Consider the following 24,073-nt stretch of genomic DNA (forward strand, 5'->3'; position numbering starts at 1 on the left):
ACTTATAACGTTGCTGCCTAAGTAGGAACATGATAATCGTTGTTTCACATGCTATAGCTAAATTTTAGGTCAATTGGATTCTAGATAAAAAAATAACTGATCTTACCCATTTCTATCCAAGAGCACCTATCTTGTAAATAATGATTCAGTTCACACGCATGACACATACGCCCATACTTGTATTATGGTATGTTTTAGCGAAAACAATTTTATAAAGTTGAGGTAATAAAACAAATACACTTCTAGAATACAATATTTTATTATTTGATCCGATAAAGCCATTGACCTTCAAATCGCAACTCCTTTGATCCCTTTTTCCTGAAATACTCTCACCTTACCCGACCGGAGATCCACTTGTAACAATATTCTCATTTGACCCAACCTTTTGTAATATTTGTTTGCCCCCGACTTGCTTTGTAATAAATATAGGACAAAGCAAATACACATTGTACGGAAATCTTTTGAATATTTTTATCACGATCATCACATATTTAATAATTTTATTATATATTCTGTATCATAATACATAATAATTCACAACACTTTTAGAGTGTTTAAATCCTTGTTCAACAATCTGGAATTTTCTTATTAATAATCAGTTTATATTGACATCTCAATATAGATAAATAAGAAAATAAAGTTCTTGATATTTACAGCACTTACAGTCAGGCTGGTTTAAGTGATCACTTAAAACACGTGTAACATTCACCGTTCTACCCACTATTGATGACCGCACTACTCGAATTTCGGAAATCACTATTCAACAGCCGATGACAGGTTGAAAGCCCTGTAAATAATAAGACTTCTATATTTTTCTTCATCTTTGTTGAAATGTCAATAATAAAATAATAGTGAAGTAGTAGTAAGACATATACATCAAATTTTGTAAAATTATTGGAAAGAAGAGGCAGGCAAGATATTTGTGTTCGGGAATATATTATATATGTTTGTATTTAAATGCACATAAAAATATCAGACAACCAATTTTTTAAGTATTTATTTTCTTTTTATTCCTTTTGTAGTTACAAAAGTAAATTTTTAAAAATATGAATTTTAAAACATTTTTTAATCTAAAAAAAATCATACACATTGAAGATTTTAATATTTATATAATAAAACCCTTATCCGCACCCCCATGGTGCATAGGGCACTGCGTCATAAAAACGCAGAGTTATCTTGATCGTTTACACATGAAGGAAAGGTGATAAGCCCTCCGCTTCAGGTACTAGTCCAGGGTAATATTGAATAAATATTACAGTGAAAAAATCACTTATATTTATTTGACCCCCCCCTGGGAATCGAACCCGGGACCTCCAGAACGGGACAACAGAAAGTTGTCCGTCTGCGTAGTGTAATGGTCAGCACGCTCGGCTACCGTTCTGGAGCTCCCGGGTTCTGAAGATTTTAACCAAAATTAACGGGTATAATATAAATTATTAATTTATTTCGCATAAATTGTTTTATAAATTTAAAAAACTATTTTTTCAAGGATTAAAATAAACTTTTATTATCACTGTATTAAACTTACTCCATAAATTCGGTAAAAACATCATTTTTAATATTTATGACGGTATTTCATTGCAAACCATAAACTGTATCATATCGCAAAACATCGCGTAATTCTAATATTTATTGGAGACATCACGAATGAATTCGGAATTATGTCTTACTTTCATTTCATGTTTTCAAAGATATAATAAAATTGAGCTTTAATAGATGCTAAGTGGTTCAAATAATATTCCAAAGTTTCATCTTATAAACATATATGAATTATTCAAAAACATATCAATTAATAAAAAAATATGAAATGTTAATATAAAAATATATTTTAACCTTATATTTACAAAACGTTTTAATGAATATAAATTAAAAATTTTATAAAGTTTATAAAATGTGCCACAAAGTATCTGCGAAAAACATTCAAGAAATTTTAGAAACTTAAATAGCATCAATAAAATATCTCTTTAAGCATTTTTATTAAATATTTATATAATTTTTTGGACATCTCAACACAGATGCAGAGAAATATTGTCTGGGTATTTAAGAGGTTTACGGCCGTCATAGGTTGGTTAAAGTGATCACTTTACAGACGTTTAACATTCAATAATTCTACCCATGATTGACTACCACACTACTCAAATTCTTGGAGCTTCTATTTATATTATTCAAATTCGTAAATACCCAGACTTTTATGTTCTTCTTTATCCATGGTGAAATGGAAAATAAATAATATTTAAGATAACTCCAAATCTGAGATAATCCAGATTTGTGAAAAAGTATTTGGACACATTCAAAATGTTGTAATTGAATATTTACATATTGTCTGGTATATTTTTAATACATAATATATTAAAATCAGAGATTTTTATTTTGAAGCAAAATTAAAATAAAATAACACTCTCTTTATCATTCATCGTTCACTTTGTGTAATACCACAAAATGAACGGTGAATGATAAAAAGAGTGTTATTTTACCATACCACAATTTTAATCATGCTTTTAATTTACTTAATATAAAATAAAATACTTATTCTTGTATCATTTTGAGTGTGTCCAAATACTTGTTCACAAATCTGGATTATCTCCAATTATAGGAATTATTTTTCATATTATTTTTGGACATCTGATCAAAGATGAAGAAGAATACGGTATTTTATTAGTATGTGAGATCCGAATCCTGAATTATAATTACATACATGAGAAACGCCAGAAACGCCAGAATGTAACACGTGTGTAAAGTGATCACTTAAACCAGCCTCTGACGGTCGTCAGCCCCGTAAATGCCCCGACTTCCATATTCTTCTTCATCTTTGATGAGATGTCGAAAAATAATACTTATTCTTGTGGTAATATTTTACGAAAATGAGCCTCTTAATACCCACACCTCCAAATTGTTATTCAAAGAAATAAATAATCGGATTGTAAGTAAAATAAATTGCGGAACTCGTTGCCCGACTGCATGTATAATGTTTAGTTCTTGCATTCTTTCACGTCTCGTATATCCCACCCTCAATTTTCATGTCCCGAAAGCTACTATAGGCGACAGGGGAAATCAACGTGGTCCCCAACGCCTTGCAAGGCATTTCATAATTCAGGGATGAACCCGACTACACGACAATGTATTATGTACATCCCTTCTAATACCACGTGACGGCTTAATACCCCAATCGCTGAATAATTACCTTATTTACTAATGAATCCGTACCTCAAGCCAACGAATAGAGAATATTTAATTCTCTTTTCCTACAGAAGAGTCCTCGAAAAGTGTAAATTTCCTTTTGATAAAAGGTTTTTATAATGATCCCTAATCCTACATACCAATTTATTTTAATTAATATAAGCCATGTGTAACATCAACTACGTAACGTAAAATACATTATATAATTAACAAACTTAAAAAAAAATAAGTAGAACGAATGTAGTCGATATACGATCTCTTAGACGAATGCAAGCCAAAACGATGTATGATAGATGTTCGAATGGTATAGTAAGAAATAAATACAAGGCTGAGACTTTTCACAAATTTATTCGTCATTTTGTGGATTACCACATCAGTTTCTCCATTTTTAATTCATGTTTTACTTGATAAATATAAAACCAATAATATAAATTGATAGAAATTAAAATAAAAACCAAAACTAACAATATAACAATGACTAAATCTTCCCTCCTATTGTGTATGTTCTTTCTTTTAAAAAATAATAAATAAATAAAAATAAGAAATCAGCTCCAACCCCCTCTTCATTCTTCAACGTCCCAAGGACACAACTCTAAAATTTTGACTTTGCTACACATACGTTGTTTGGAAATTGTGCGGAATGCATCGATACACATTTCGCAATAAATACTAAATTAAAAATACATTTTTGTTATTTGGATATAGTTTAATACTATACTATGGGTTGAGATATTTTTCCTGTAAATATTTGTACTATTAGGTACAAATAATACACCGTACTTCTCTCAATTTTGTTTAATATTTATTGTAGCTTAGCCATTGAAATGATGTGTTTTTTTTTGCATTTATTTTTAAGTTGGGAACGTTGTATTAAAAATTAAAAATAAAAATTGTACATTTGACGAGCGAATAAATATTTTTTGAGTAACAACTGTTGTGTCCGATTGCTAGTCACTGGTCACAATTATTCTGACAATGCACTCATAATTTATTGTCTGACATTTGCAGTTGTGCACTTCGTTTATGTCAGCCATTTGCAGTCACGGCGGACAGTCATCCGTGATAACTGTATATTACGAGGCCAGGGAAAGGCAAACTTTTTGATAAAATGGGCTTTAAAAAAATGTTTTAAAATAAATATACTACATAACATTAATAAAAATTGTAAACAACAATTTCTACATTTTTGACATCTGAACATGATCAATAAGAATACGGAAATCGGAGTTATTCAATAGAATATGACCTATCAAATGGGAATTGAACCCAGAATCTTCAGCTCGGCAGCCAAATGCACTAACTACTATACTACGGAGGCGATCCTTATACAGACGCGCTGACTCTTGACCCCTAAAAAGCTTTTTTAAATTTTTATTTGTCAATACTTTGACGTGGTGAAACCACGTTTATCCTTTCAGGCTGGCTAAAAAAATCAATCATCAATCCATTTAATTAATTAGCCTTAGGTAATTTTTTTTTTCTGTGCGCGTAAATATTTTTTATAGCTCCAACCTTTTATAATTTACCTGTCGTAAAACTAAAATGTATTTAAAAGGTTTGAATCATAAAAAACTGTCGCCAACCCGCTGGCCTTTGTAAAGGGATTATTTCCCGGCGGTCTTTATTATTAAAGTAAAAGCATTTGTTTATGATAAAGCGCAAATAAAATTAAAAGTTTGCTAATTGAAATGTCTAGACGTTAAAAAAATTTTGGGGGTGGATACAAGCGAACCATCAGCCAATGAGAAATTGTTTCGAGGGCGTGATCTTCAAGGAGAGAAACCGAATATAACGTAAAGAAATCAGTGGGATCGAGGACTTGGAAGCCAGGACTTGGAAGCCAACAATTGGAAGGATCAGTTGGAGGGAGTCAGTCGTAAGAGGAGATCGACCAGTCGGACGGCTGGTCAGTCAGAAGACACAGAGAAGAAGAAGAGTTGGAAGGAGCATTCGGGAAATCAGTGGGATCGAGGAGTTGGAAGGAGCAGTTGGGAGAGATCAGGGGGATCGAGCAGTCGGGAGAAATGAGTTGGAAGGAGCAGTCGGGAGAGATCAGGGGGATCGAGCAGTCGGGAGAAATCAGTTAGAAGGAGCATACCTACACCAGGTTTTAAGACTTAAGTGAGGAGAAGAGCGGGAGCTCTACACAGGGAGGAAGAAGATAGAAAAAAAGGGAGTTACTCATCCGGAGTATCCCACGCAGAAAACGCTGCGAGAAAAGCAAACCCACGCCGGGTCATAAGCCTCAAATTAAGAGCAGAAGCTCTACTAGGAGAAGAAGAAGATAAGAAGCAAGAATCATCGCACGGCGGCCCGTCATAAGAAGAACCTCATCCCAGCATCCAACGGCGCAGCTTTTTCACAAAGGATCACGGCCACCCCAGCATCACGGCGCATCTTTTTCACCAAAGGTTAGAATAAGTTTAATTTAAGATAGGATTAACTAATTTTAAGCTAATTTAAGATAGCAGATAAGATTAGTTTAAGTTAAAGTCGCTTTCGTATAATTTTTATATTTTTAATTAAATTAATTTAAGTATATTTTGTTGTGCTGAATTTTCATTCATCTCCCTACCCCCCCTTCTAATATTCCCAAGGTATATCAGCTTGATAAGGTGGGCGACGTCAACTTTTTGTATCTTTAAGCATAATCTTCAGATAGTAATAATTTAATAGATTTATATTATCCACTGACACTTCGTGATGGAATTGCATTTTTAATTTATTATTAGATTAAAACCAATATTTTTAGCTTTTCCATTTTTTTATTTGACCAGCGACCGGGTTTCGTCGTTACCGCCATCATCAGACTGGTTTCGTCGTTACCGACATCATCAGACAACCAGTCTGATGATGTCGGTAACGACGAAACCCGGTCGCTGGTCAAATAAAAAAGTGGAAAAGCTAAAAATATTGGTTTTAATCTAATAATAAATTAGTAATAATTTGATAATTGATTCTTGCAATAAGTGTTCTACGAAACTTTCACCGATATTTTTAAAATATAAAAGAGAAATATTCAAAGAAGTACAGAAAAAATATTATTATACTTGTTGGTTTAAGTAAAAGTGCATTTAGCATTTATTAATTCTTGGAACTAAATATCAGAACCATTTTAATCGTACCATGCTTTGTTCTAAAATATGCTTGTATCTAATTTTGCATGGAAGTTCAGAAAAATTGTAAAAAATCTTGTTGCTTTTAACAGCAGTGCATTAAGAATTTATTGATGTCAGAAACTGAATATCATAACAAATAAAAAACAATCGTAACAAGGTTTGTTGATGCATGTTTGTATAATTCATATGCATGACTTGTGTAACTATGGATACAGTTTGGAAATATAAAAAAAACACTTATTTTTAACAGCAGTGCATTTAGTATTCATTAATTCCTAGAATTGAATATCGGATTTTTTTTACAAATACAATTGTACCACGGTTTGTTGATGCCTATATATACAATGCATAAGTATCCCTGTATGTAAATTTGCATAGAAGTTCTGAAAAAATGTAAAAAAACTAGTTGCTTTTAACAGGCGTGCATTTAGTATTTATTTATTTCTGGAATTGAATATTAGAAAAAAAATATTTATCACAAAAACCGTACGTTGGTGATGCCTCTATGTGAAACTGAAAACGGACTGTCAAACGCATATTTTTTCAATAAATTTCTGAAAACTGGCTTTAAAAAATGAAAATCGAATATGTCCATATCTAACTAACGTCCTGTAATTACCAGTATTACTAGTACATATTACAAAAAATAATTCTAAAAAATTGTCAATCGTCAAATTTATCAACTTAATTCATACCCGTACAAAACAAGATAAAATGTTATTTTCCAAAAAAGGCACAAACAAAAACGTCTCATTAGAAACCCCAGTAGTGATGAAATTCAAATATCACCGTAGCTTTGGGGAAAAATACTGTCTAAAATATAACCGTTTGTTCAATAATCCTTGTCGTTAAATCACTCCAGGCTGTTTGAATCCCCTGAGGACTTTATTTAAAAAACATCCCCCTGTTCTCTAAATAATGGTACTGAAAAAATATGTCGAGTATTTTTGAATAAATTCGTAATTAAAAATTAACAAAGTATTTTATTAAAGCTGGATGTGTCTTGTGATATGATTGTTGCGAAAAATAAACGCGATGAAAATGTTTTCAGGATTGAGGATACAAAATTAATTAAACGGACTACTTCCGGGAATTGTTTGATTCTCGATTAAAATATATAATCCCTTAAAGTATTTAATTGAACGCAAACAAAAATAATAACAATTATGAACAATATTGTCAAATAAATTAATATTATTTTATCATAAGTAATATTCATTGTAAAAATATCTTAAAGGGTTTTACAAAAACAAAATTTTTTAATATGAAATTATGTAAAATACATAAACGAGTATGTATTGTAGGTTTTTTTAATTAAGTTTTATTTTAACGATAAATTATAGCAAAAAACTTAACCTTTACGGTACTCGTCTTCGATCTCTGTACCTTCAAATTATACAATCTTAAGCACATAGTATCACATGTGTTATATATAATTAAAGCGGTGTGACGAATAGTTTTTTTTTTTTTGCATATAAATCCTCTTAACTGATATCATAATTTTATCTATAATTCCTATCTTAGCGTTGAATGATATAAGTATTCGAACGTATATCATTCATCGCTTTGCAGGACATTTGTCTGAGGTATCAAAATTGCATTTCAGATGGTCAAAGTTATTAAAAAGTCTGATTTTTCAATTTATTATTGCTGTACGTCTGATTTATGAAATTCAATTTATTAACATTAGAACATTACAAAAAAAACATAAATACAAACTTTATTTCACGTTTCTTGCAAACTTACCTTAACACGAGCACTTCATTATATTAGGAATTTTAAGTTGAAAACGTTACAACGATAAGTATGAAAAAAAAAAATAATATCCAACTTATACAAACAACGTATCGATCTGTGAAGAAAGCAGGATGCTTGTTGACACCGGTCGGAAAAAAGTACGAAAAATAAATTTGGTTGACAACGATTTTTTTACATGAGTTTATAAAATGTTTTACATGGTATCAGCAGAAAACATAAAATATATATTTTGAATTAATTTTATTCTTCAAACAGTTTTTATATGCATGTTTTTATCACAAAAATATATTTTTTCTCTGTTAAGTATTATTAAGTTTTTTTCGAACCCTTATCCGCACCCCATGGTACATAGGGCACTGCATCATATAAACGCAGTGTTATCTTGATCGTTAACATACAAAGGAAAGGTGATCAGCCCTCCACTTCAGATACCAGTCCAGGGTAATATTGAATAAATATCAGAGTGAAAAAATCACTTATATTTATTGGACCCCCCTCTGGGAATCGAACCCGGGACCTCCAGAATGGTAGCCGAGCGTGCTGATCATTACACTACGGAGGCGGAAGTTTAAGTACTTATTTTTTATTTTTTAATGGGTATAGTATGTACATGTGATAAAACATGTACTCATAATATAATAAAACTAAAATAATATTTGTAGACGATAATGCTGAGATGTCAATATAAATAACTTCCAAGTAGAAAAACCCAGATTCGCGAAAAAGGATTTATTGATAAATATTGTACATTAATTTTTTGCACGTTCATATTAACTAATGCACTTAAGCTCATATTGATTTTGTTTCGTTTTACAGTTTTGGCGGAAAGATATGAGCCACAAGTTCAAGGGGCACATGCCAGTTTGGGTGGTTCAGCGGTCCTTACATGCGACAGACCCGATCATATTGCAGTCACATCTTGGTTGAAGGACGAATCGGTTATCGTTTCAGGACCTCCTGATGCAGGTTAGTAATTTTTCAGCAAATTCGTTTTTTTTTCTTTCGATGAAGGCACTGAATTGAACACGATATTAATAATACCTATTAAAAAAACTATTTTGCCATTTTAAAATTGAAACTTTCATTCATGGTTTGTTATTTTACTCCTATAATCTCGTTTTTCAATAAAGGAATCTGAATCAACAAAATATCAATAAAATATATATTGGATACATCCGGTTGAAGGGTGAAACTCGCCATGAAAAAATTTGGTGATTCAGATGTAGTTTGTAAAATAAAAACTTATTTATCATTTTACGTTGTTTTTTTGTTCAAATTGGGTAATATTCTTCTAAATGTTTTTATTAAAGTAAGAATGATGACTGGTTTAACAATATTTGTGGATTTTTTTACTAAATAAATTGTTACGAATAACCACACTGCACCAAAAAGGGACTTAAAGGACTGCAAATTATTTTTATGGTCAAACTTTGCATCCTCAGTGCTCCTCCTTAAATCTTCAAATCTGTAAAACCAATTAACATTGCTTTACTAAATAATATTTTTATTAGTAAAAATAACTCCACTCCAGACCTTACGAAAATAAGTTTGCTGATATTAGTTTTAACCGTAAACCAACAATAATATACATACATATATATATATGTATATATTTATATATATATATATATATATAAATATATATATATATATATATATATATATATATATATATATATATATATATATATATATATATATATATATATATATATATATATATATATATATATATATATATATATATATATATATATATATATATATATATATATATATATATATATATATATATATAAATATATATGTATATATATATATATATATATATATATACATATATATATATTTATATATATATATATATACTACTACTACTACTACTACTACCATCACGCCGTTTCCCCGCAGGGGTAGGCAGAGAGGATGGAACGCCACACTCTTCTGTCCTGACATACACTCCTAGCCTCTTTCAAATCCATACATCTAGTCATACATGCCCTCCGATTACGCAGACTTTTGACACCGCCAGATTTTAGGTTCTGATTGATCTGATCGTGCCAAGTCTTTTTCGGTCGTCCACGTTCTGTTTTCCCTCTCACATTCGCCACATATATTTTCTTAGTCATTCTCTCGCTATCCATTCGCTCCACATGTCCATACCACCGCAAAGAGCTCTTTCTAATCTTTTCAATTATTCCTCGTTCAGCCTTACATTCCTTTCTTATATCATCGTTTTTAATTCTGTCATACAATGATTTTCCACACATTCGTCTGAGGGAGCGCATTTCAACAGCATTCACTCTGCTTTCATCCTTCCTTTGCCAGTTCCATGTTTCGCTTCCATACATTAGTGTCGGTACTAGCACGCCGTTGTGAACCGCTAGCTTGGCTTCCATGGACATATTCTTATTCCCAATCACTCTGTTAAAAGCACCATTTATTCTATTCCCTGCATTCACTCTTCTCTCAATATCCTTATCCACTTTTCCATCCCTTGTGAACATGCTTCCTAGATATAAAAATTCTTGCACCTGTTCTAGGGATTCATTGTGTACGATAATCTTGCATTCTGTCAAATCATTCTCTCTTTCAAACACCATGACCTTTGACTTACCTTCATTCATTGCCAGATCATTTTCCATACATACATCGTACATTCTTGACACTATTAGTTGCAAGTCCTCCGCGCTGCTCGCTAGCAGTACGGCGTCATCCGCATACAGCAAGCAACTAACAGTTATATTCATCATTTTCGCTCCGACTCCCATACTTTCAATCTCTTTCATACAATGGTCCATATAGAGATTAAACAACCATGGTGACATTACACATCCCTGCTTTACGCCTTTGGATATTGCAAACCATGATGTAATGTCCCCATTCACTCTTATACTAGCTGTGCTGCCCTCGTAGAGGGAAGCAACTGCTTGTATAAGTTTATTGTCTACTCCATATTTTTCCAGCACGCTCCATAATTTTATCCTATCAACCTTATCATACGCTTTCTGCAAATCCACGAAAGCACAGAAGAGTTTCTGATTTTTAGCCAAAAACTTTTCCGTCAGCATTCGTAGTGCAAAAATTTGATCTGTGCAACCTCTTCCACTCATAAAAGCACCTTGCACATCCCAAATCCGTTCTTTCGTCACCATTCTAACTTTTTCAATTATAATCTTACTATAGAGTTTACCGACAGAGCTTAGCAGGCTTATCGCCCTATAATTCCCACACTCTGCGCGAGATCCCTTTCCCTTGAATAGAGGCATGATTACTGCCCGTCTCCAATCCAGAGGTGTGTATCCTTCCTCAAGACACAGGTTAAATAGTCTGTGAATCCATGTGAGGGTGGTCAGTCCACCACATTTTACAAACTCTATAGCAATATTATCATACCCTACAGCCTTACCGTTCCGCATTAATTTTAAGGCATTCGTTATTTCTGACATACTTATCTCACATACCATACCCTCACTCACCCTTGCCTCTATGGGTGTCTCGGTGGAGACATTGCCGTTACTTTCATAAATTTCCATAAAGTATTCTTTCCATCTTTCTTTCACTTCACTTTCATTCGTCAATATTTTACCATCATTTGATTTGATAACTTATATATATATATATATATATATATATATATATATATATATATATATATATATATATATATATATATATATATATATATATATATATATATATATACATATATATATATATATATATATATATATATATATATATATATATATATATATATATATATATTTATATATATATATATATATATATATATATATATATATATATATATATATATATATATATATATATATATATATATATATATATATATATATATATATATATATATATATATATATGTATATATATATATATATATATATATATATATATATCTATATATATATATATATATATATATATATATATATATATATATATATATATATATATATATATATATATATATATATATATATATATACACAAAAATGCATCGAAACTCTAAACTTAAAAATTATATTGCTATTTGAATTAAATAATCTCAAAAAACCTCGCGCTAAATAAACAATTTTCAATGTTTTACAAAACTTAACAATTTTACTTGATTTTCTAGAATTTTTCGTTGTTGACAATTTGACAAGAATAATCGAAAGATTTATTTCAGAGTCTACTCAAAGATCAAAGGATGTTTTTTTGAGATTCCTGAATGATCTAAACTTTTGCCTTCAATAACCCTTCCCCAAAGCAAGGGTTGAGGAGTTGAGAGGAAGTTGATCAGATAACGGAATAAAAATGAGGTTTTAATGGAAAAAAGGGGAAGGCAGCAGTCACCAACACACGAAAATTACTTTGAATATATATTTTTTTAATAAGAAAGTTCTGACCGTAAATAAAGTTTAATTAAAAGATAACTACCGTAAAAATATAAGGGGTCATGATTGGTAAATTTTATATTGTAAAGCGAAGATATTTAAAAAAACACTAATATTTCTCTTTGCACATTTTTAAGTGAAATTGAACATTTCTCCATTTTGAATCCCCAATTAAAAATAAGCTTCACATTGATCCAAATTTTATTTTTACCATCGTTGTGAAAAATATGAAAATGATTGATATTCATTTTAAAATTTCCTAATAATTAAAGTCTTATCACTACCAGACCACATTTTATCCCTAAGTCAAGGATTTTGCTATCATGCGGTTCTTTATTTTAACTTTCATATGGACTACTTTGTATTAGTTTATTGCTTTTTCCATCTTTATTGCTTTATTTTTAAATTTATCAAATGTTTTTATAAATAATAACCATACTTTAAAGGCAAAAGATAATTTAAATATTTATCAAATGTAAAAATTATTTAAAAAATAATATTTCGGTGCTTTTCCTAAAAACACGATTTTAATTTAAATGTCACATTTATGTTGTCATTGAGTTTTTATTGATCTGAAAGTAAAAAGAATAAATAATAAATGAAATACGAAAACTTAAGAAACTTTAAGAGAAATTACCTATCTTCTTATACATTTGGGAAAAGAACTCCATATTTGTTTTTTTTGTGTACTTTACAGAAAAAAATACAAACTTTTATCATCAAAACGAGTAAAACGATCAAATCGTGGTCTGGAAGACACATTTTGGAATTGTTATTTTCGTTTTATGTTCAGTTTGTAGGTAGAGATATGGTAAGTTCTTATATAAGATACACAATCTTAATCCCATAGCATCTGAAAGTGAACCTTACCAACTATGAAATAATAGGCGAACTTAATTTCAACCCAAAGTTTTGAGGAATGCGCAAATTATTTTGCGAAAGTTCCCCGTCGTCGTTGTGCTGAAATACCGAAATTTGCTCCCGCATACTTTAAGGTTTGGTCTCGGCGTTATAAATTATTATAACGCCGTTAACTAGTAACGGGCATTCTAATTTACGCTGCGCGTTGGCAGGTTGCATTGACTCGCTGATATTTCAGTTCCATTATAACTTTCAGCGACAATGAAAGCAACCCTCCTGCAATAAGGGAGATCTTCACAGAGAGAGCTGAAGAGAACTTTCTACATTGTTGCGGAGTAATGGTGTTTGTCTCTTTGAAGACAATACCCAAGAATCAATTTGGAGAATCGTCTGATCGCTCTGATAACTCAATCGCATCGCTTTCTGATAATGTCATTTATGTATAAAGTTTAGCAGAGAGGATAAATGAAAACTTATCCTATAAATTAATTACAACTGCTGATTGCTAAACCATCATTTTTTATGTTGTTTAAAATTCTGTTATTTTTATTGAATAAAAAGGAAATTACAATGTTTATTTTACTAGAATTTATAAATTGTATGTACATATATGTGAATGTTTGTATGGAAGTCTGCAAATTAGATTTTATGGACGTATTTTTATTTTGCAATCACTTTATTCAAAACACTATTATTCATCCTCCTGCATTCACCCTTCCCTCAATATCTCTTTATACTTTTCCAGCTCTTGAGAACAGACGTCTTTTTAATTGAAAAATCTTGCAAAAGGAAGTGAGAAAAAAATGTTATGTAATTATCTTAAAATGTAATAATTTTAAACGGTCTTAGGTAATTTGTAAAGTTTTACAACTTACAGTAACTTCGTTTCAATAAAAAATAATTTGGTCAAGACATGAAAACTGATCATTAATTTCACTTTATGTTATTATTTTTACCATTTCTTTTATGTGGGATATAAACTTCAGAAGTGTGCATGCACGTATTTATGGAAAAAGTTAAACAAACAATCAATTATCGATCTTATTTAACAATTCTTTTCTATTATAAAAGAAAAAAAAATCCTGATATTATATTATATAGAATATTTTTCCTATAAAATATGTTAAATATATCTTCATGTAACCTTAAGTATAAATCCCATATTTAAAGCTGTTCGTCCGTTGGGATTATATGTAATTAAGTAATGTTGGTTTCATTAATTACAAGAAGGCGAGGTGATCATTCATATCCATAAGACGTCAGTCTGGAGTAGCACATTATTCGAGGAAAACCGATTTATTATGTTATATCAGCTAAAAGTTGGTTGACATTTTAATAATAATTGTGTACCTACTCACACAAAAAACTAACTAACTGACATCATCACACCGCTTCTCCGCATGGGTAGGCAGAGACAAAATAAACCCACAACATTCTGCCTTTGCAAAAATTCTTCGTCTCTTCAACATGCAAGTATCTCCTCATACATACCTGCCAATTATTTCGACTCCTGACCCAGGCGATTTGAAATATTTGACACACATATACTTGATCATATCAAGTTTTCTTCGGATTTTCTCTTCCCTGTTTTCAAACTACATTCGCCTAATAAATTTATTCTATCGTTCCTTCGTCACTCATTCATTCCACATGTTGAAACCATCTCAATACACCTTTCCTATTTTTATCGACAGTGCTTATTTCATTTTATTGCATTGTATTCCTTCCTTATTTTATTATTTGAACATTTATTATACATTAGTCATTTTGCCACACATTCGTCTGAGGGATCGCATTTCCACTGAGTTCAGTCTACTGTCATCCTTCTTTCCCCAACTCCACGCTTCGCTTTTGTACATTGGGGTTGGAACCAGAACTTCGTTGTGTACCGTTTATTTAACTTTTACTGATTTTTTATTTGCTGCACAGTGCACCATTTACTCTGTTCCTAACATTTACTCTCGTTTTTTTTAAAATATTAAATATCACTTTATCGAAAAACTTATTTATTATTGTAAAAATTATTATTTTTGGATTGACATCATAGTATTTTAATTTTACTTCCTTAGTATTGCAGAAGTAGACTACATTTTTTCTTCCAAGTTTCGATCAAAAATCAATTTGAAAGCTTCGCTCAAGTTCAACTTAAAAGATTTATAAAGCTAAAGTTTGCGGAAAGGTGAATTGCAAAGAGTTATTTTATCTGCGGTCGTCTGGCCGACGAAGTCTCAAAGTCGAATATAAAATTCATTGAAAAATGCTCATGAACCATATCAGATCGTCCCTCGAAAGGGGCGCGAAGAGACTCCTGGGAGATTGGAATAAGATTGTCACGATAAGCAACGTACACTACCCATTGTCAACTTTTAGAAAGTGGATGACGGAAACTGTTTCTCGTTACCATCGTTATTTTACTAGATTAAAGTTTAAATAAATGAGTTTATGAAAAAGAATTAGTGTTAACATTAACTCATAAAATAAAGACATCCGAAAGTACACTTTTATCATAACCATGCATTGTAACGCAGGCAAAGTAAACAATTCATACCTCCGGTTGACTGTCTAGGGTACTACAGTAAGCAGGATCTTTAAAAAATACCTTATTCGCACGCTATTGTGCATAGGGCACTGCATTATATAATAACAGTGTTATCTTAATCGTTAACACACGAAGGAAAGACGATCAGCCCCCCGCTTTCAGTACTAGTTCAGGTTAATATTGAATAAATAGTAAAAAGAAAATTTTCTTTTATTTATTTAACCCCCTTTGGGATTTGAACCCAGGACCTCCAGTACGGTAACCATGCATGCTGACTATTACACTACAGAGGTGGACTTGTGAAAAAAAAATATTCTAAAGGCTGTCAACGAATGAGCCCATATTATATATAATATATTAGAAATGTAACATTATTTTGAATGTGTCCAAACTTTTATTTATAAATCTGGGTTTGTCTTATTTTGACATTTCAACAAAGATGAAAAGCAACATCGAATTCTGAGTATTAACATGGCTTACAACTTCTCGTTAGCTGGTTTAAGTGAAAACAAAAGTAACAATGTTGGTTAAAATTTTTCAAACATTTCATTTACGTCTCAGTTTAAAAAAAATTAAAAAACTCAGCTTTACCATAAATAGTACCGAGAACTCATATGTGAAAAAAGGTGTCAAATAAAGGATGAAAACAACTTCTAAAATTAAAAGGTTGAATTGTAAATGTTACACGTGTGTAGAGTGATCACTTAAACCAGCTGAGAGATTGTAAGCATGTTAACAACCAGGATTCTATATTCTCGGAGAAGTAACACCACACAAAAAAACTTGTTGCAGACTGCACTTAAAGCAGCGTTCATATTAAGTAACCGCTAGCAATATGGTGGATACAAGAAATAACTCAAGCGGTGAGCATAAAATATTCAAAGCGAATCGGAAAAAAGATAAGTTTTCAGTACCAAGATTCACACTATCGTGGAAATCTGCTAACATCTATCTACATCACCCGGCTCTCTCTCGCCTCTCGCTCAACTCTCCCTTAACTCTCTCACGTCACCCCAGATTCTCCCACAACTTGATTCCACCTCCTTCGTCTCCCGACCGACCATTACTCAATGTCCAACTCGAATGAACTCAATTTGAACTTTAACACCGGAGCCATCGCCCCGTACACATGGTTTGATAGGAAATCAAAATGATGGCGACCTTGTGGGATTTATATAAATCTATTAAATGATCATAAAAACAATAAATAAAATAAATAAAAGATCAATTACTTCACTCACGCAAAAACATATAAATGTATTCATGTGTTGTACATAAATAAATATATATGTGAAATATATATATATATATATATATATATATATATATATATATATATATATATATATATATATATATATATATATATATATATATATATATATATATATATATATATATATATATATTTATATATATATATTTATATATATATATATAAATATATATATATATATCTATATATATATATATATATATATATATATATATATATATATATATATATATATATATATATATATATATATATATATATATATATATATATGTATATATATATATATATATATATATATATATATATATATATATATATATATATATATATATATATATATATATATATAAATATATATAAATATATATATATATATATATATATATATATATATATATATATATATATATATATATATATATATATATATATATATATATATATATATATATATATATATATATATATTATATATATATATATATATATATATGTATATATATATATATATATATATATATATATATATATATATATATATATATATATATATATATATATATATATTTATGTATATATATATATATATATATATATATATATATATATATATATATATATATACATATATATATATATTTATGAAAAGTCGGGGAAAGAATCACCAAAATGTACCAAAGCGTACAGCACTTACGTTCACGCGCACGCGGCTTCATACTGTTTCTGACGATCTCATTTTAGTTGCGCACAAGTCGTCGTTCAGGGTGGTCGTGTAGCTACGCTAGCTATGGCATTGAATTACGATGTATTTTTTCTCTTTTTTAGGTGCACTCCAAATTTGATAAACCATATTTCAACTTCAACTATGGTCAATAAAAGCAGCATTTAGGAATATTTATATTTTTCTCGTTTTTAAATTACATTTTTATATGGTGCATAAAATGCATTTCACCGATGCACGTGGCAGTTTTTAACACTGTAAGGAAGGGTTCATGCACAACATCATGGATTTGATTGCTTTTATTTTAAAAAAAAAGGGTTTTTTCAAATTTTCCAAATCAATGGCTGTGTTTACTTACACTAAAAAAATACGTATTGATACGCATTAAATTAAGTCGTTTTTATTTGTTTGGATATAAAATCGATATCGACATAATACGCCCTGTACGAAGTTTTCAATTAAACTTTTGAACATAAAGAATTTTCAATTGTCCTACGATCAACAAGTTTTTCTCGATATCTTATCTCGCCTGGAAATAAAATCCTTAGAAAATGGCTACTCGCCACTTATTCTGATAAATGTTTTGAAGTTTCACCTCCGCTTTCAAGTCCACTTTAAAGTTTCCCCATTTTAACTCGTGAAAACGGTATAGCTACTAATAACTCTTAGATAAAACGCAACGAGAGTACCTTCTTAATGTGAAAAAGAAATGTATAATAAACCTGACAGATTCACTTCATTTAAACACTTTTTATATTAGATTATTAAGAGGAAATCTACAAAAAATTTACTGATTATCACAGCAAACACGCATTTCTATCTCCGTAATGCTATAGTTAGTGCCTCTAGCTACTATGCTGGAGGCGCCGGTAGTCAAAGTAGAGCAATATCTAAATCACAAAAATAATCATCTGGCTACCATATAAGTAACGTTAAATCACACTGCATTATTAATAAACAGTGCTCTAAACACCATTGAGTGTGGATAAGGGATAGAAGTTACGAAAAACATGAATGTCACTTATTGAATAAATTACATTTGTACGCTATATTTTTTCTATAATTTTTATGATTCTGTTATCAATGATAAAACAATACATATATCTGTAACTGATAACTAAAAATCTTATTGGACAACAATTCTATTAAATAAAATATATAAGATAGGGGAGAAGAACATGAATTGTTTAGAAATTCTTAAAATGCTTATAAAAGGTCGTTAAGGTTATATTTATAACCTTGACGACTTATTATAAGCAAGGTCAAAATGGTTATTTCCGTTATATTTATTATAAAATAATAAATTGCCAAACAAATTGTTAGGGGACTTAATATATAAACATGTATGTACAAGTATATGTATATGAAAAAATTACCACTGTAATAAAGCTCCGTTAGTAAATTCAGAAAAAGCCTCATGCATATGAAATTGCCGGGACAATGTGTAAAGCAGGGAGGAATTGAAAAATGTCTGTAACTAAAGAAAATGTAAGGCCCTGAACAAAATCCGAAGCGCGGTTCAACCCAAGCCGCTTAATTGCATTATTTTCCATAATTTATCGAGAAAAAGTGCTAATGGCAAAAACGACGGTAAGAGGGGGTAGGAAAGTAGGAAGGGTGAGAGAACTGGGGATAGAATCTAATAGCACCCCGCGATGTTGTTTATTAAGACATATATTTAATTCTAGCGGATTCCGTGATAAAAGTATATAAATAAACGAAGATGTTGCTAAAATCCGATTGTGTGCAAAAAACTGATAAAATTTTAAATGTAAAACACGTTATAAATTTTATTTTATACTCGTAAAACACACATAATCATGGTATTTACTGTCAACCAATAAATGTTCCTGAATTGGTATTTTTATAAAACGTGTATAAAATAATTAGGCAATTTGAAAAAAATATAAAAAGGAAAATAATTACTTAAAAAATAACTCCAATTTACACAAGTATGAGGTCTTGTATACATCCCCTAGTACTCAACATACAGCTGTTAAACCTATTTTCCTATTTTTTTTATTAATAATACCTACTACTTCTCACACATTTTCTTTCTCTTTCGCGATTTGTGTTCTTAACACTGTTCACCTACAGTTTCGACATTTTTATCGTATCAAATATATTCCATTTATAGATAAAATAATCCCAAATGCAAAACTTATAACATTGTTTTAAATAATTGTTTTATATAAATCTTACTTAGTTTCTTGTGCCATATTTTATGCACATTTTCTTGTTTTAAATTGAAATATGTTGATGACTATTTGCCCGTTTTACAAAATATAACTGTCTTGAGTTATTAAAAAAAATAGTTAAAATATTAATTTCTCTCAATAATAAAAAAAATATATATGGATATAATATTATTGCCAACAAAATTATCTTAGTTTTGTTTCACTAAAATTTTTCAAAATGTAGCTTATAGAAAAATCTCATAACAATACCAAATAAAAAAGATATTTTATTTTTTTTAAATTCAAAAATATGTATTTAAACTACTACTACTACTCCCATCATGCCGTTTTCCCGCAGACGTAGGCAGAAAGGATGGAACGTCACATCCATACATCTAGTCATACATGGCCTCCGATTAGGCAGACTTTCGACACCACCAGACAATAACTCGACCCTGGCTATAACACCCAATAAGGGTGAAAAGCCATCAAAAAGAAGAAGAAGAAGAAGAAGAAGAAGAAGACACCACCAGATTTTAAATTCTGATTGATCTGATCGTGCCAAGTCTTTTTCGGTCGTCCTCGTTCTGTTTTCCCCCTCACTGTTTTTAGACTAAAAATTAAAATACTATTCAATACCTTCAAAATTATCTCTGCTCAGCAATTATAAAATGTGTAACTATTTTAGAAAAAAACATTTAACAATACCAAACAAAAAGATATATATTTTTTTATTTAAAAAAAATCTTCAGAGTAATCTTCTTAACAATCACGTTATTTTCAGCTTTGATATTTTTTTGCGGGTTAGCTTTGTTTGCTACGTACCCTTAAATTAATAAAACAATTTCTTTGATGTAAATTCCGATAACTAACTTCGTAAGGATTTTGGATAATGACCATGCTCGAACACTTTGAAACGTCAAAATTTCAATAGTTTTGATATTCAAATTAAGATCCACGGTAAGTTTCACAGAGAATGGGACTTCAGAGAGTTCAGTTTTGGGGTTGGCGGAGGAAAAGCCACACTTGCGGCTACCAAATCTCTTTGTACGTACAAAGGGATTTGTAGTTACTTACACTGTAACTAGTTACAAAACTGTGTGCTATGTTGTTACAGGCGCTGAATGTCGATTGGGTACATAGAGTTCTAGGGTGATCAAAGGAATCATTATACGGACTGTAGTTAGTGGTGGATCCAGGTTTTTGTGGACCATTTTTTTTCACCGAGCTTCAGTGTATTGAAAACACACACCTGCGTATCACAAATGGCTTTTCGTAGAGTCTCACGAATTTAATTTTTTTCAAACATTTTTCATAATAATAAGACAAATGTTAATTCTAGCTTGAATAATCAGTGGATTCAATAATTTGTCAATCATATTTTGTTAACAAATACATAGTTACGGTTCACAACGGAGTGCTGGCACCGACATCGATGTATGCAAAAAAATAGAATTGGCAAAAGAAAAATGAAAGCAAAGTGAACGCGTTGAAATTCCATGCGTTCCCTAAGAAGAATGTATGGAAATTCGTTATATGACAGATTTAAAAATGAAGATATTTGAAAGGAATGTAAGGCTGAACTTGTTATAGTTGAAAATATTAATAAAAGTTATTTTAGGTAGTATGGACATGTGGAGCGAATAAAAGAAATTGCATCACGCCATGTTGTATTTGATTTCATTTCATAAATAATTTTATTTTCATACAATTAAAAAAAGAAAATGCTAATTAAAATGTGCCCTTGGCATGAAAAAAGTCATTGAGGTACATTGTTGTAATTTGTATTTTTCAATTATGATGAAATAAATACAACAAATTAATATCTCAAAAAAAACAATATACGAGATGAAGAATATGAATGTCTGGGCATTTGCGCGACTTACAACCTGTCATAGGCTAGTTAAGTGATCATGTCACATGATTTGAATTTTTTATGGAGTATACTTTTACCAGATAATTTACAAACAACATTTTGAATGTGTCGAAATACTTTTTTTATTTTATTTTTGACAAAGTATTTTGAAACACTTAAAATATTGAAAATTAATAAATACCTCAAGGGGTTTACCTCACAAACAATCTAATATTCTATAAACAGTACCGTTATTCAAGTATAATTTTTCGGAAAGATATATAAAATGGGAGATTGTTATCAAAGTTCTTGAACACGTATAATAAATTAGAACGTTGCCAACTGTCACCAGTTTGATGCTAATTTATTGCGCCTTATATCTGAATCGTACTTTGTAGCAACAAAAGATCAAGGCCCCCCTTTCTCCATATTAATGGTACTCATTAATATCTTTGCTACCGCTAAAAGCCTTTAAACAATTTAAAGTACAACCATAAAGATCGTAAAAAGGCTTCACAATGTTCCTACTTAATGTTTCAAAAGCGTAAATTGTTCGCAAGGAAAAATGCAAAGAGTCTTAAGTCTTCCGCGAACCGGTAAGTTATAGAGCACGATATAATAAATAACACCGATGCCTCAACAAAATATTAAAGTTTCTTATATTAACTCCGAGAGCGATGCCGTCATTCCAACTCTTATTAAAGTGGAAATACATTTTTGACATCTCAACATAGATGAAGAAGAATATGGAAGTCTGGGCGTTTACAGGGATTACGACTGTCATAGGCTTGTAACATTTACCAATTCTACCCATGATTGACAATCACACTACTTAATTTTTGTAACTCCAAGATATATTGATTAAATTCGTGAAACAGTGTATGTGAATTCACTACTGACATCTATATTGGGATAGGGTAAGCATTAATTAAGCAAAGACTCTTTCTATTTTTATGTAGACTACGAATTTCGTATTTATTATATTTCTGTTTTATTTATTAATTTTAGTCTTGTATTTCGATCCACTTAAAATTTTATGGACTGAAAATATTTTCTTGGTGCACGATAGTATTTACTTTATGTTGTCAATTTTATTAAATTAATTTGACTAACTAACCAAAACGACGCTTCTCAATAGAAGTAGGCATAGAGAAGAATGCCATACTTCTCTGTATTTGATGTTTTTAATTTTCCACATTCATGCGTTTCCTCATACATATTCGACTCCTGACCTGAACACTTTCAAGTATTTGATATACATGTACTTGATCATGTCACGTTTTCGTCTACTCCCATTTTCAATACTTTTGCTCATAAATTTGCTTTGCCATTCTTTCCTCACTCTTTCTTTCCACATGCCTAAACCATCTCAACACTTATCAACTTTTATCGATTGTGCTTATATTCTTAATATTATTAATTCCAAAAGTATTTACATACTTTATTATTTGTCATTTTAAAATAATTTTATATTTTTAAAATAATTTATTTTATATTTTTTTACAAAAATGCTATATTCACAAATATTTATGGTCCAGGATAGTAATTAAATAAATATAAAAGTGAAAAATCACTTACTTTTACTTTGATCCTCCAAGGAATCGAGCCTGGGACTTCCGACATAATTACCACACGCGCTAATCACTGCATTATAGAAGCAAACAAAAAAATCATAGTTACTTATATTATTTATTTTCGAAGTAATAAGTTTGTGATTTTGTATTTCAATTATAATTATTATAACTTTCTTTTAAAATCACTGTAAATATTTTACAATGACCTTATTATAATAAAAAAAATATACAGTGATTATAAAAATAAAAATATACAAAGTTATATTTTAATTATATTAAGTTTTTTTTTTTATTCTGTCAAATACGCATGTCTGTATTTACCAAAATAAATTGTGAACGCTCAAAATACCAGTCACTGCTTTTATTGATATTCTCCGGGGTGAGTCATCTGGTGATAAGTTACTCCATTCGGTATTCTGTGTCCATTGTTATACCATAAGGGAGGTTGCTGAACACTTCTAGCCACCGTACTAAATCCTAAAGTCAGTTTGTTATTCTTAACTTGAGAACAGAAGATACGACGTTAAATCGTGCAGAAATTTAAATCTCAAGTACAGTGTTGTGCTGTAACTTGGGAAATAAATTATTGTAAATACAAATCTTAAAACATTTA

General features: G+C 30.2%; 1 protein-coding gene across 1 annotated transcript in view; it reads left to right on the forward strand.

Moving 5' to 3' along the window:
- Positions 1-24,073, forward strand: part of Dscam3 (Down syndrome cell adhesion molecule 3) — a 269,026-nt gene that overhangs the window by 140,077 nt on the left and 104,876 nt on the right. The window contains exon 5 of the mRNA XM_088257902.1: positions 8,871-9,020. Within this exon, the coding sequence (XP_088114028.1) occupies positions 8,871-9,020 (150 nt within the window). The remainder of the gene's footprint in view (positions 1-8,870; positions 9,021-24,073) is intronic.

This window comes from Brachycentrus maculatus, unplaced genomic scaffold, assembly GCF_059751285.1.
Source record: "Brachycentrus maculatus isolate JH-2025_06_01 unplaced genomic scaffold, ASM5975128v1 h1tg000089l, whole genome shotgun sequence".
NCBI classification, from domain to species: Eukaryota; Metazoa; Arthropoda; class Insecta; order Trichoptera; family Brachycentridae; genus Brachycentrus; species Brachycentrus maculatus.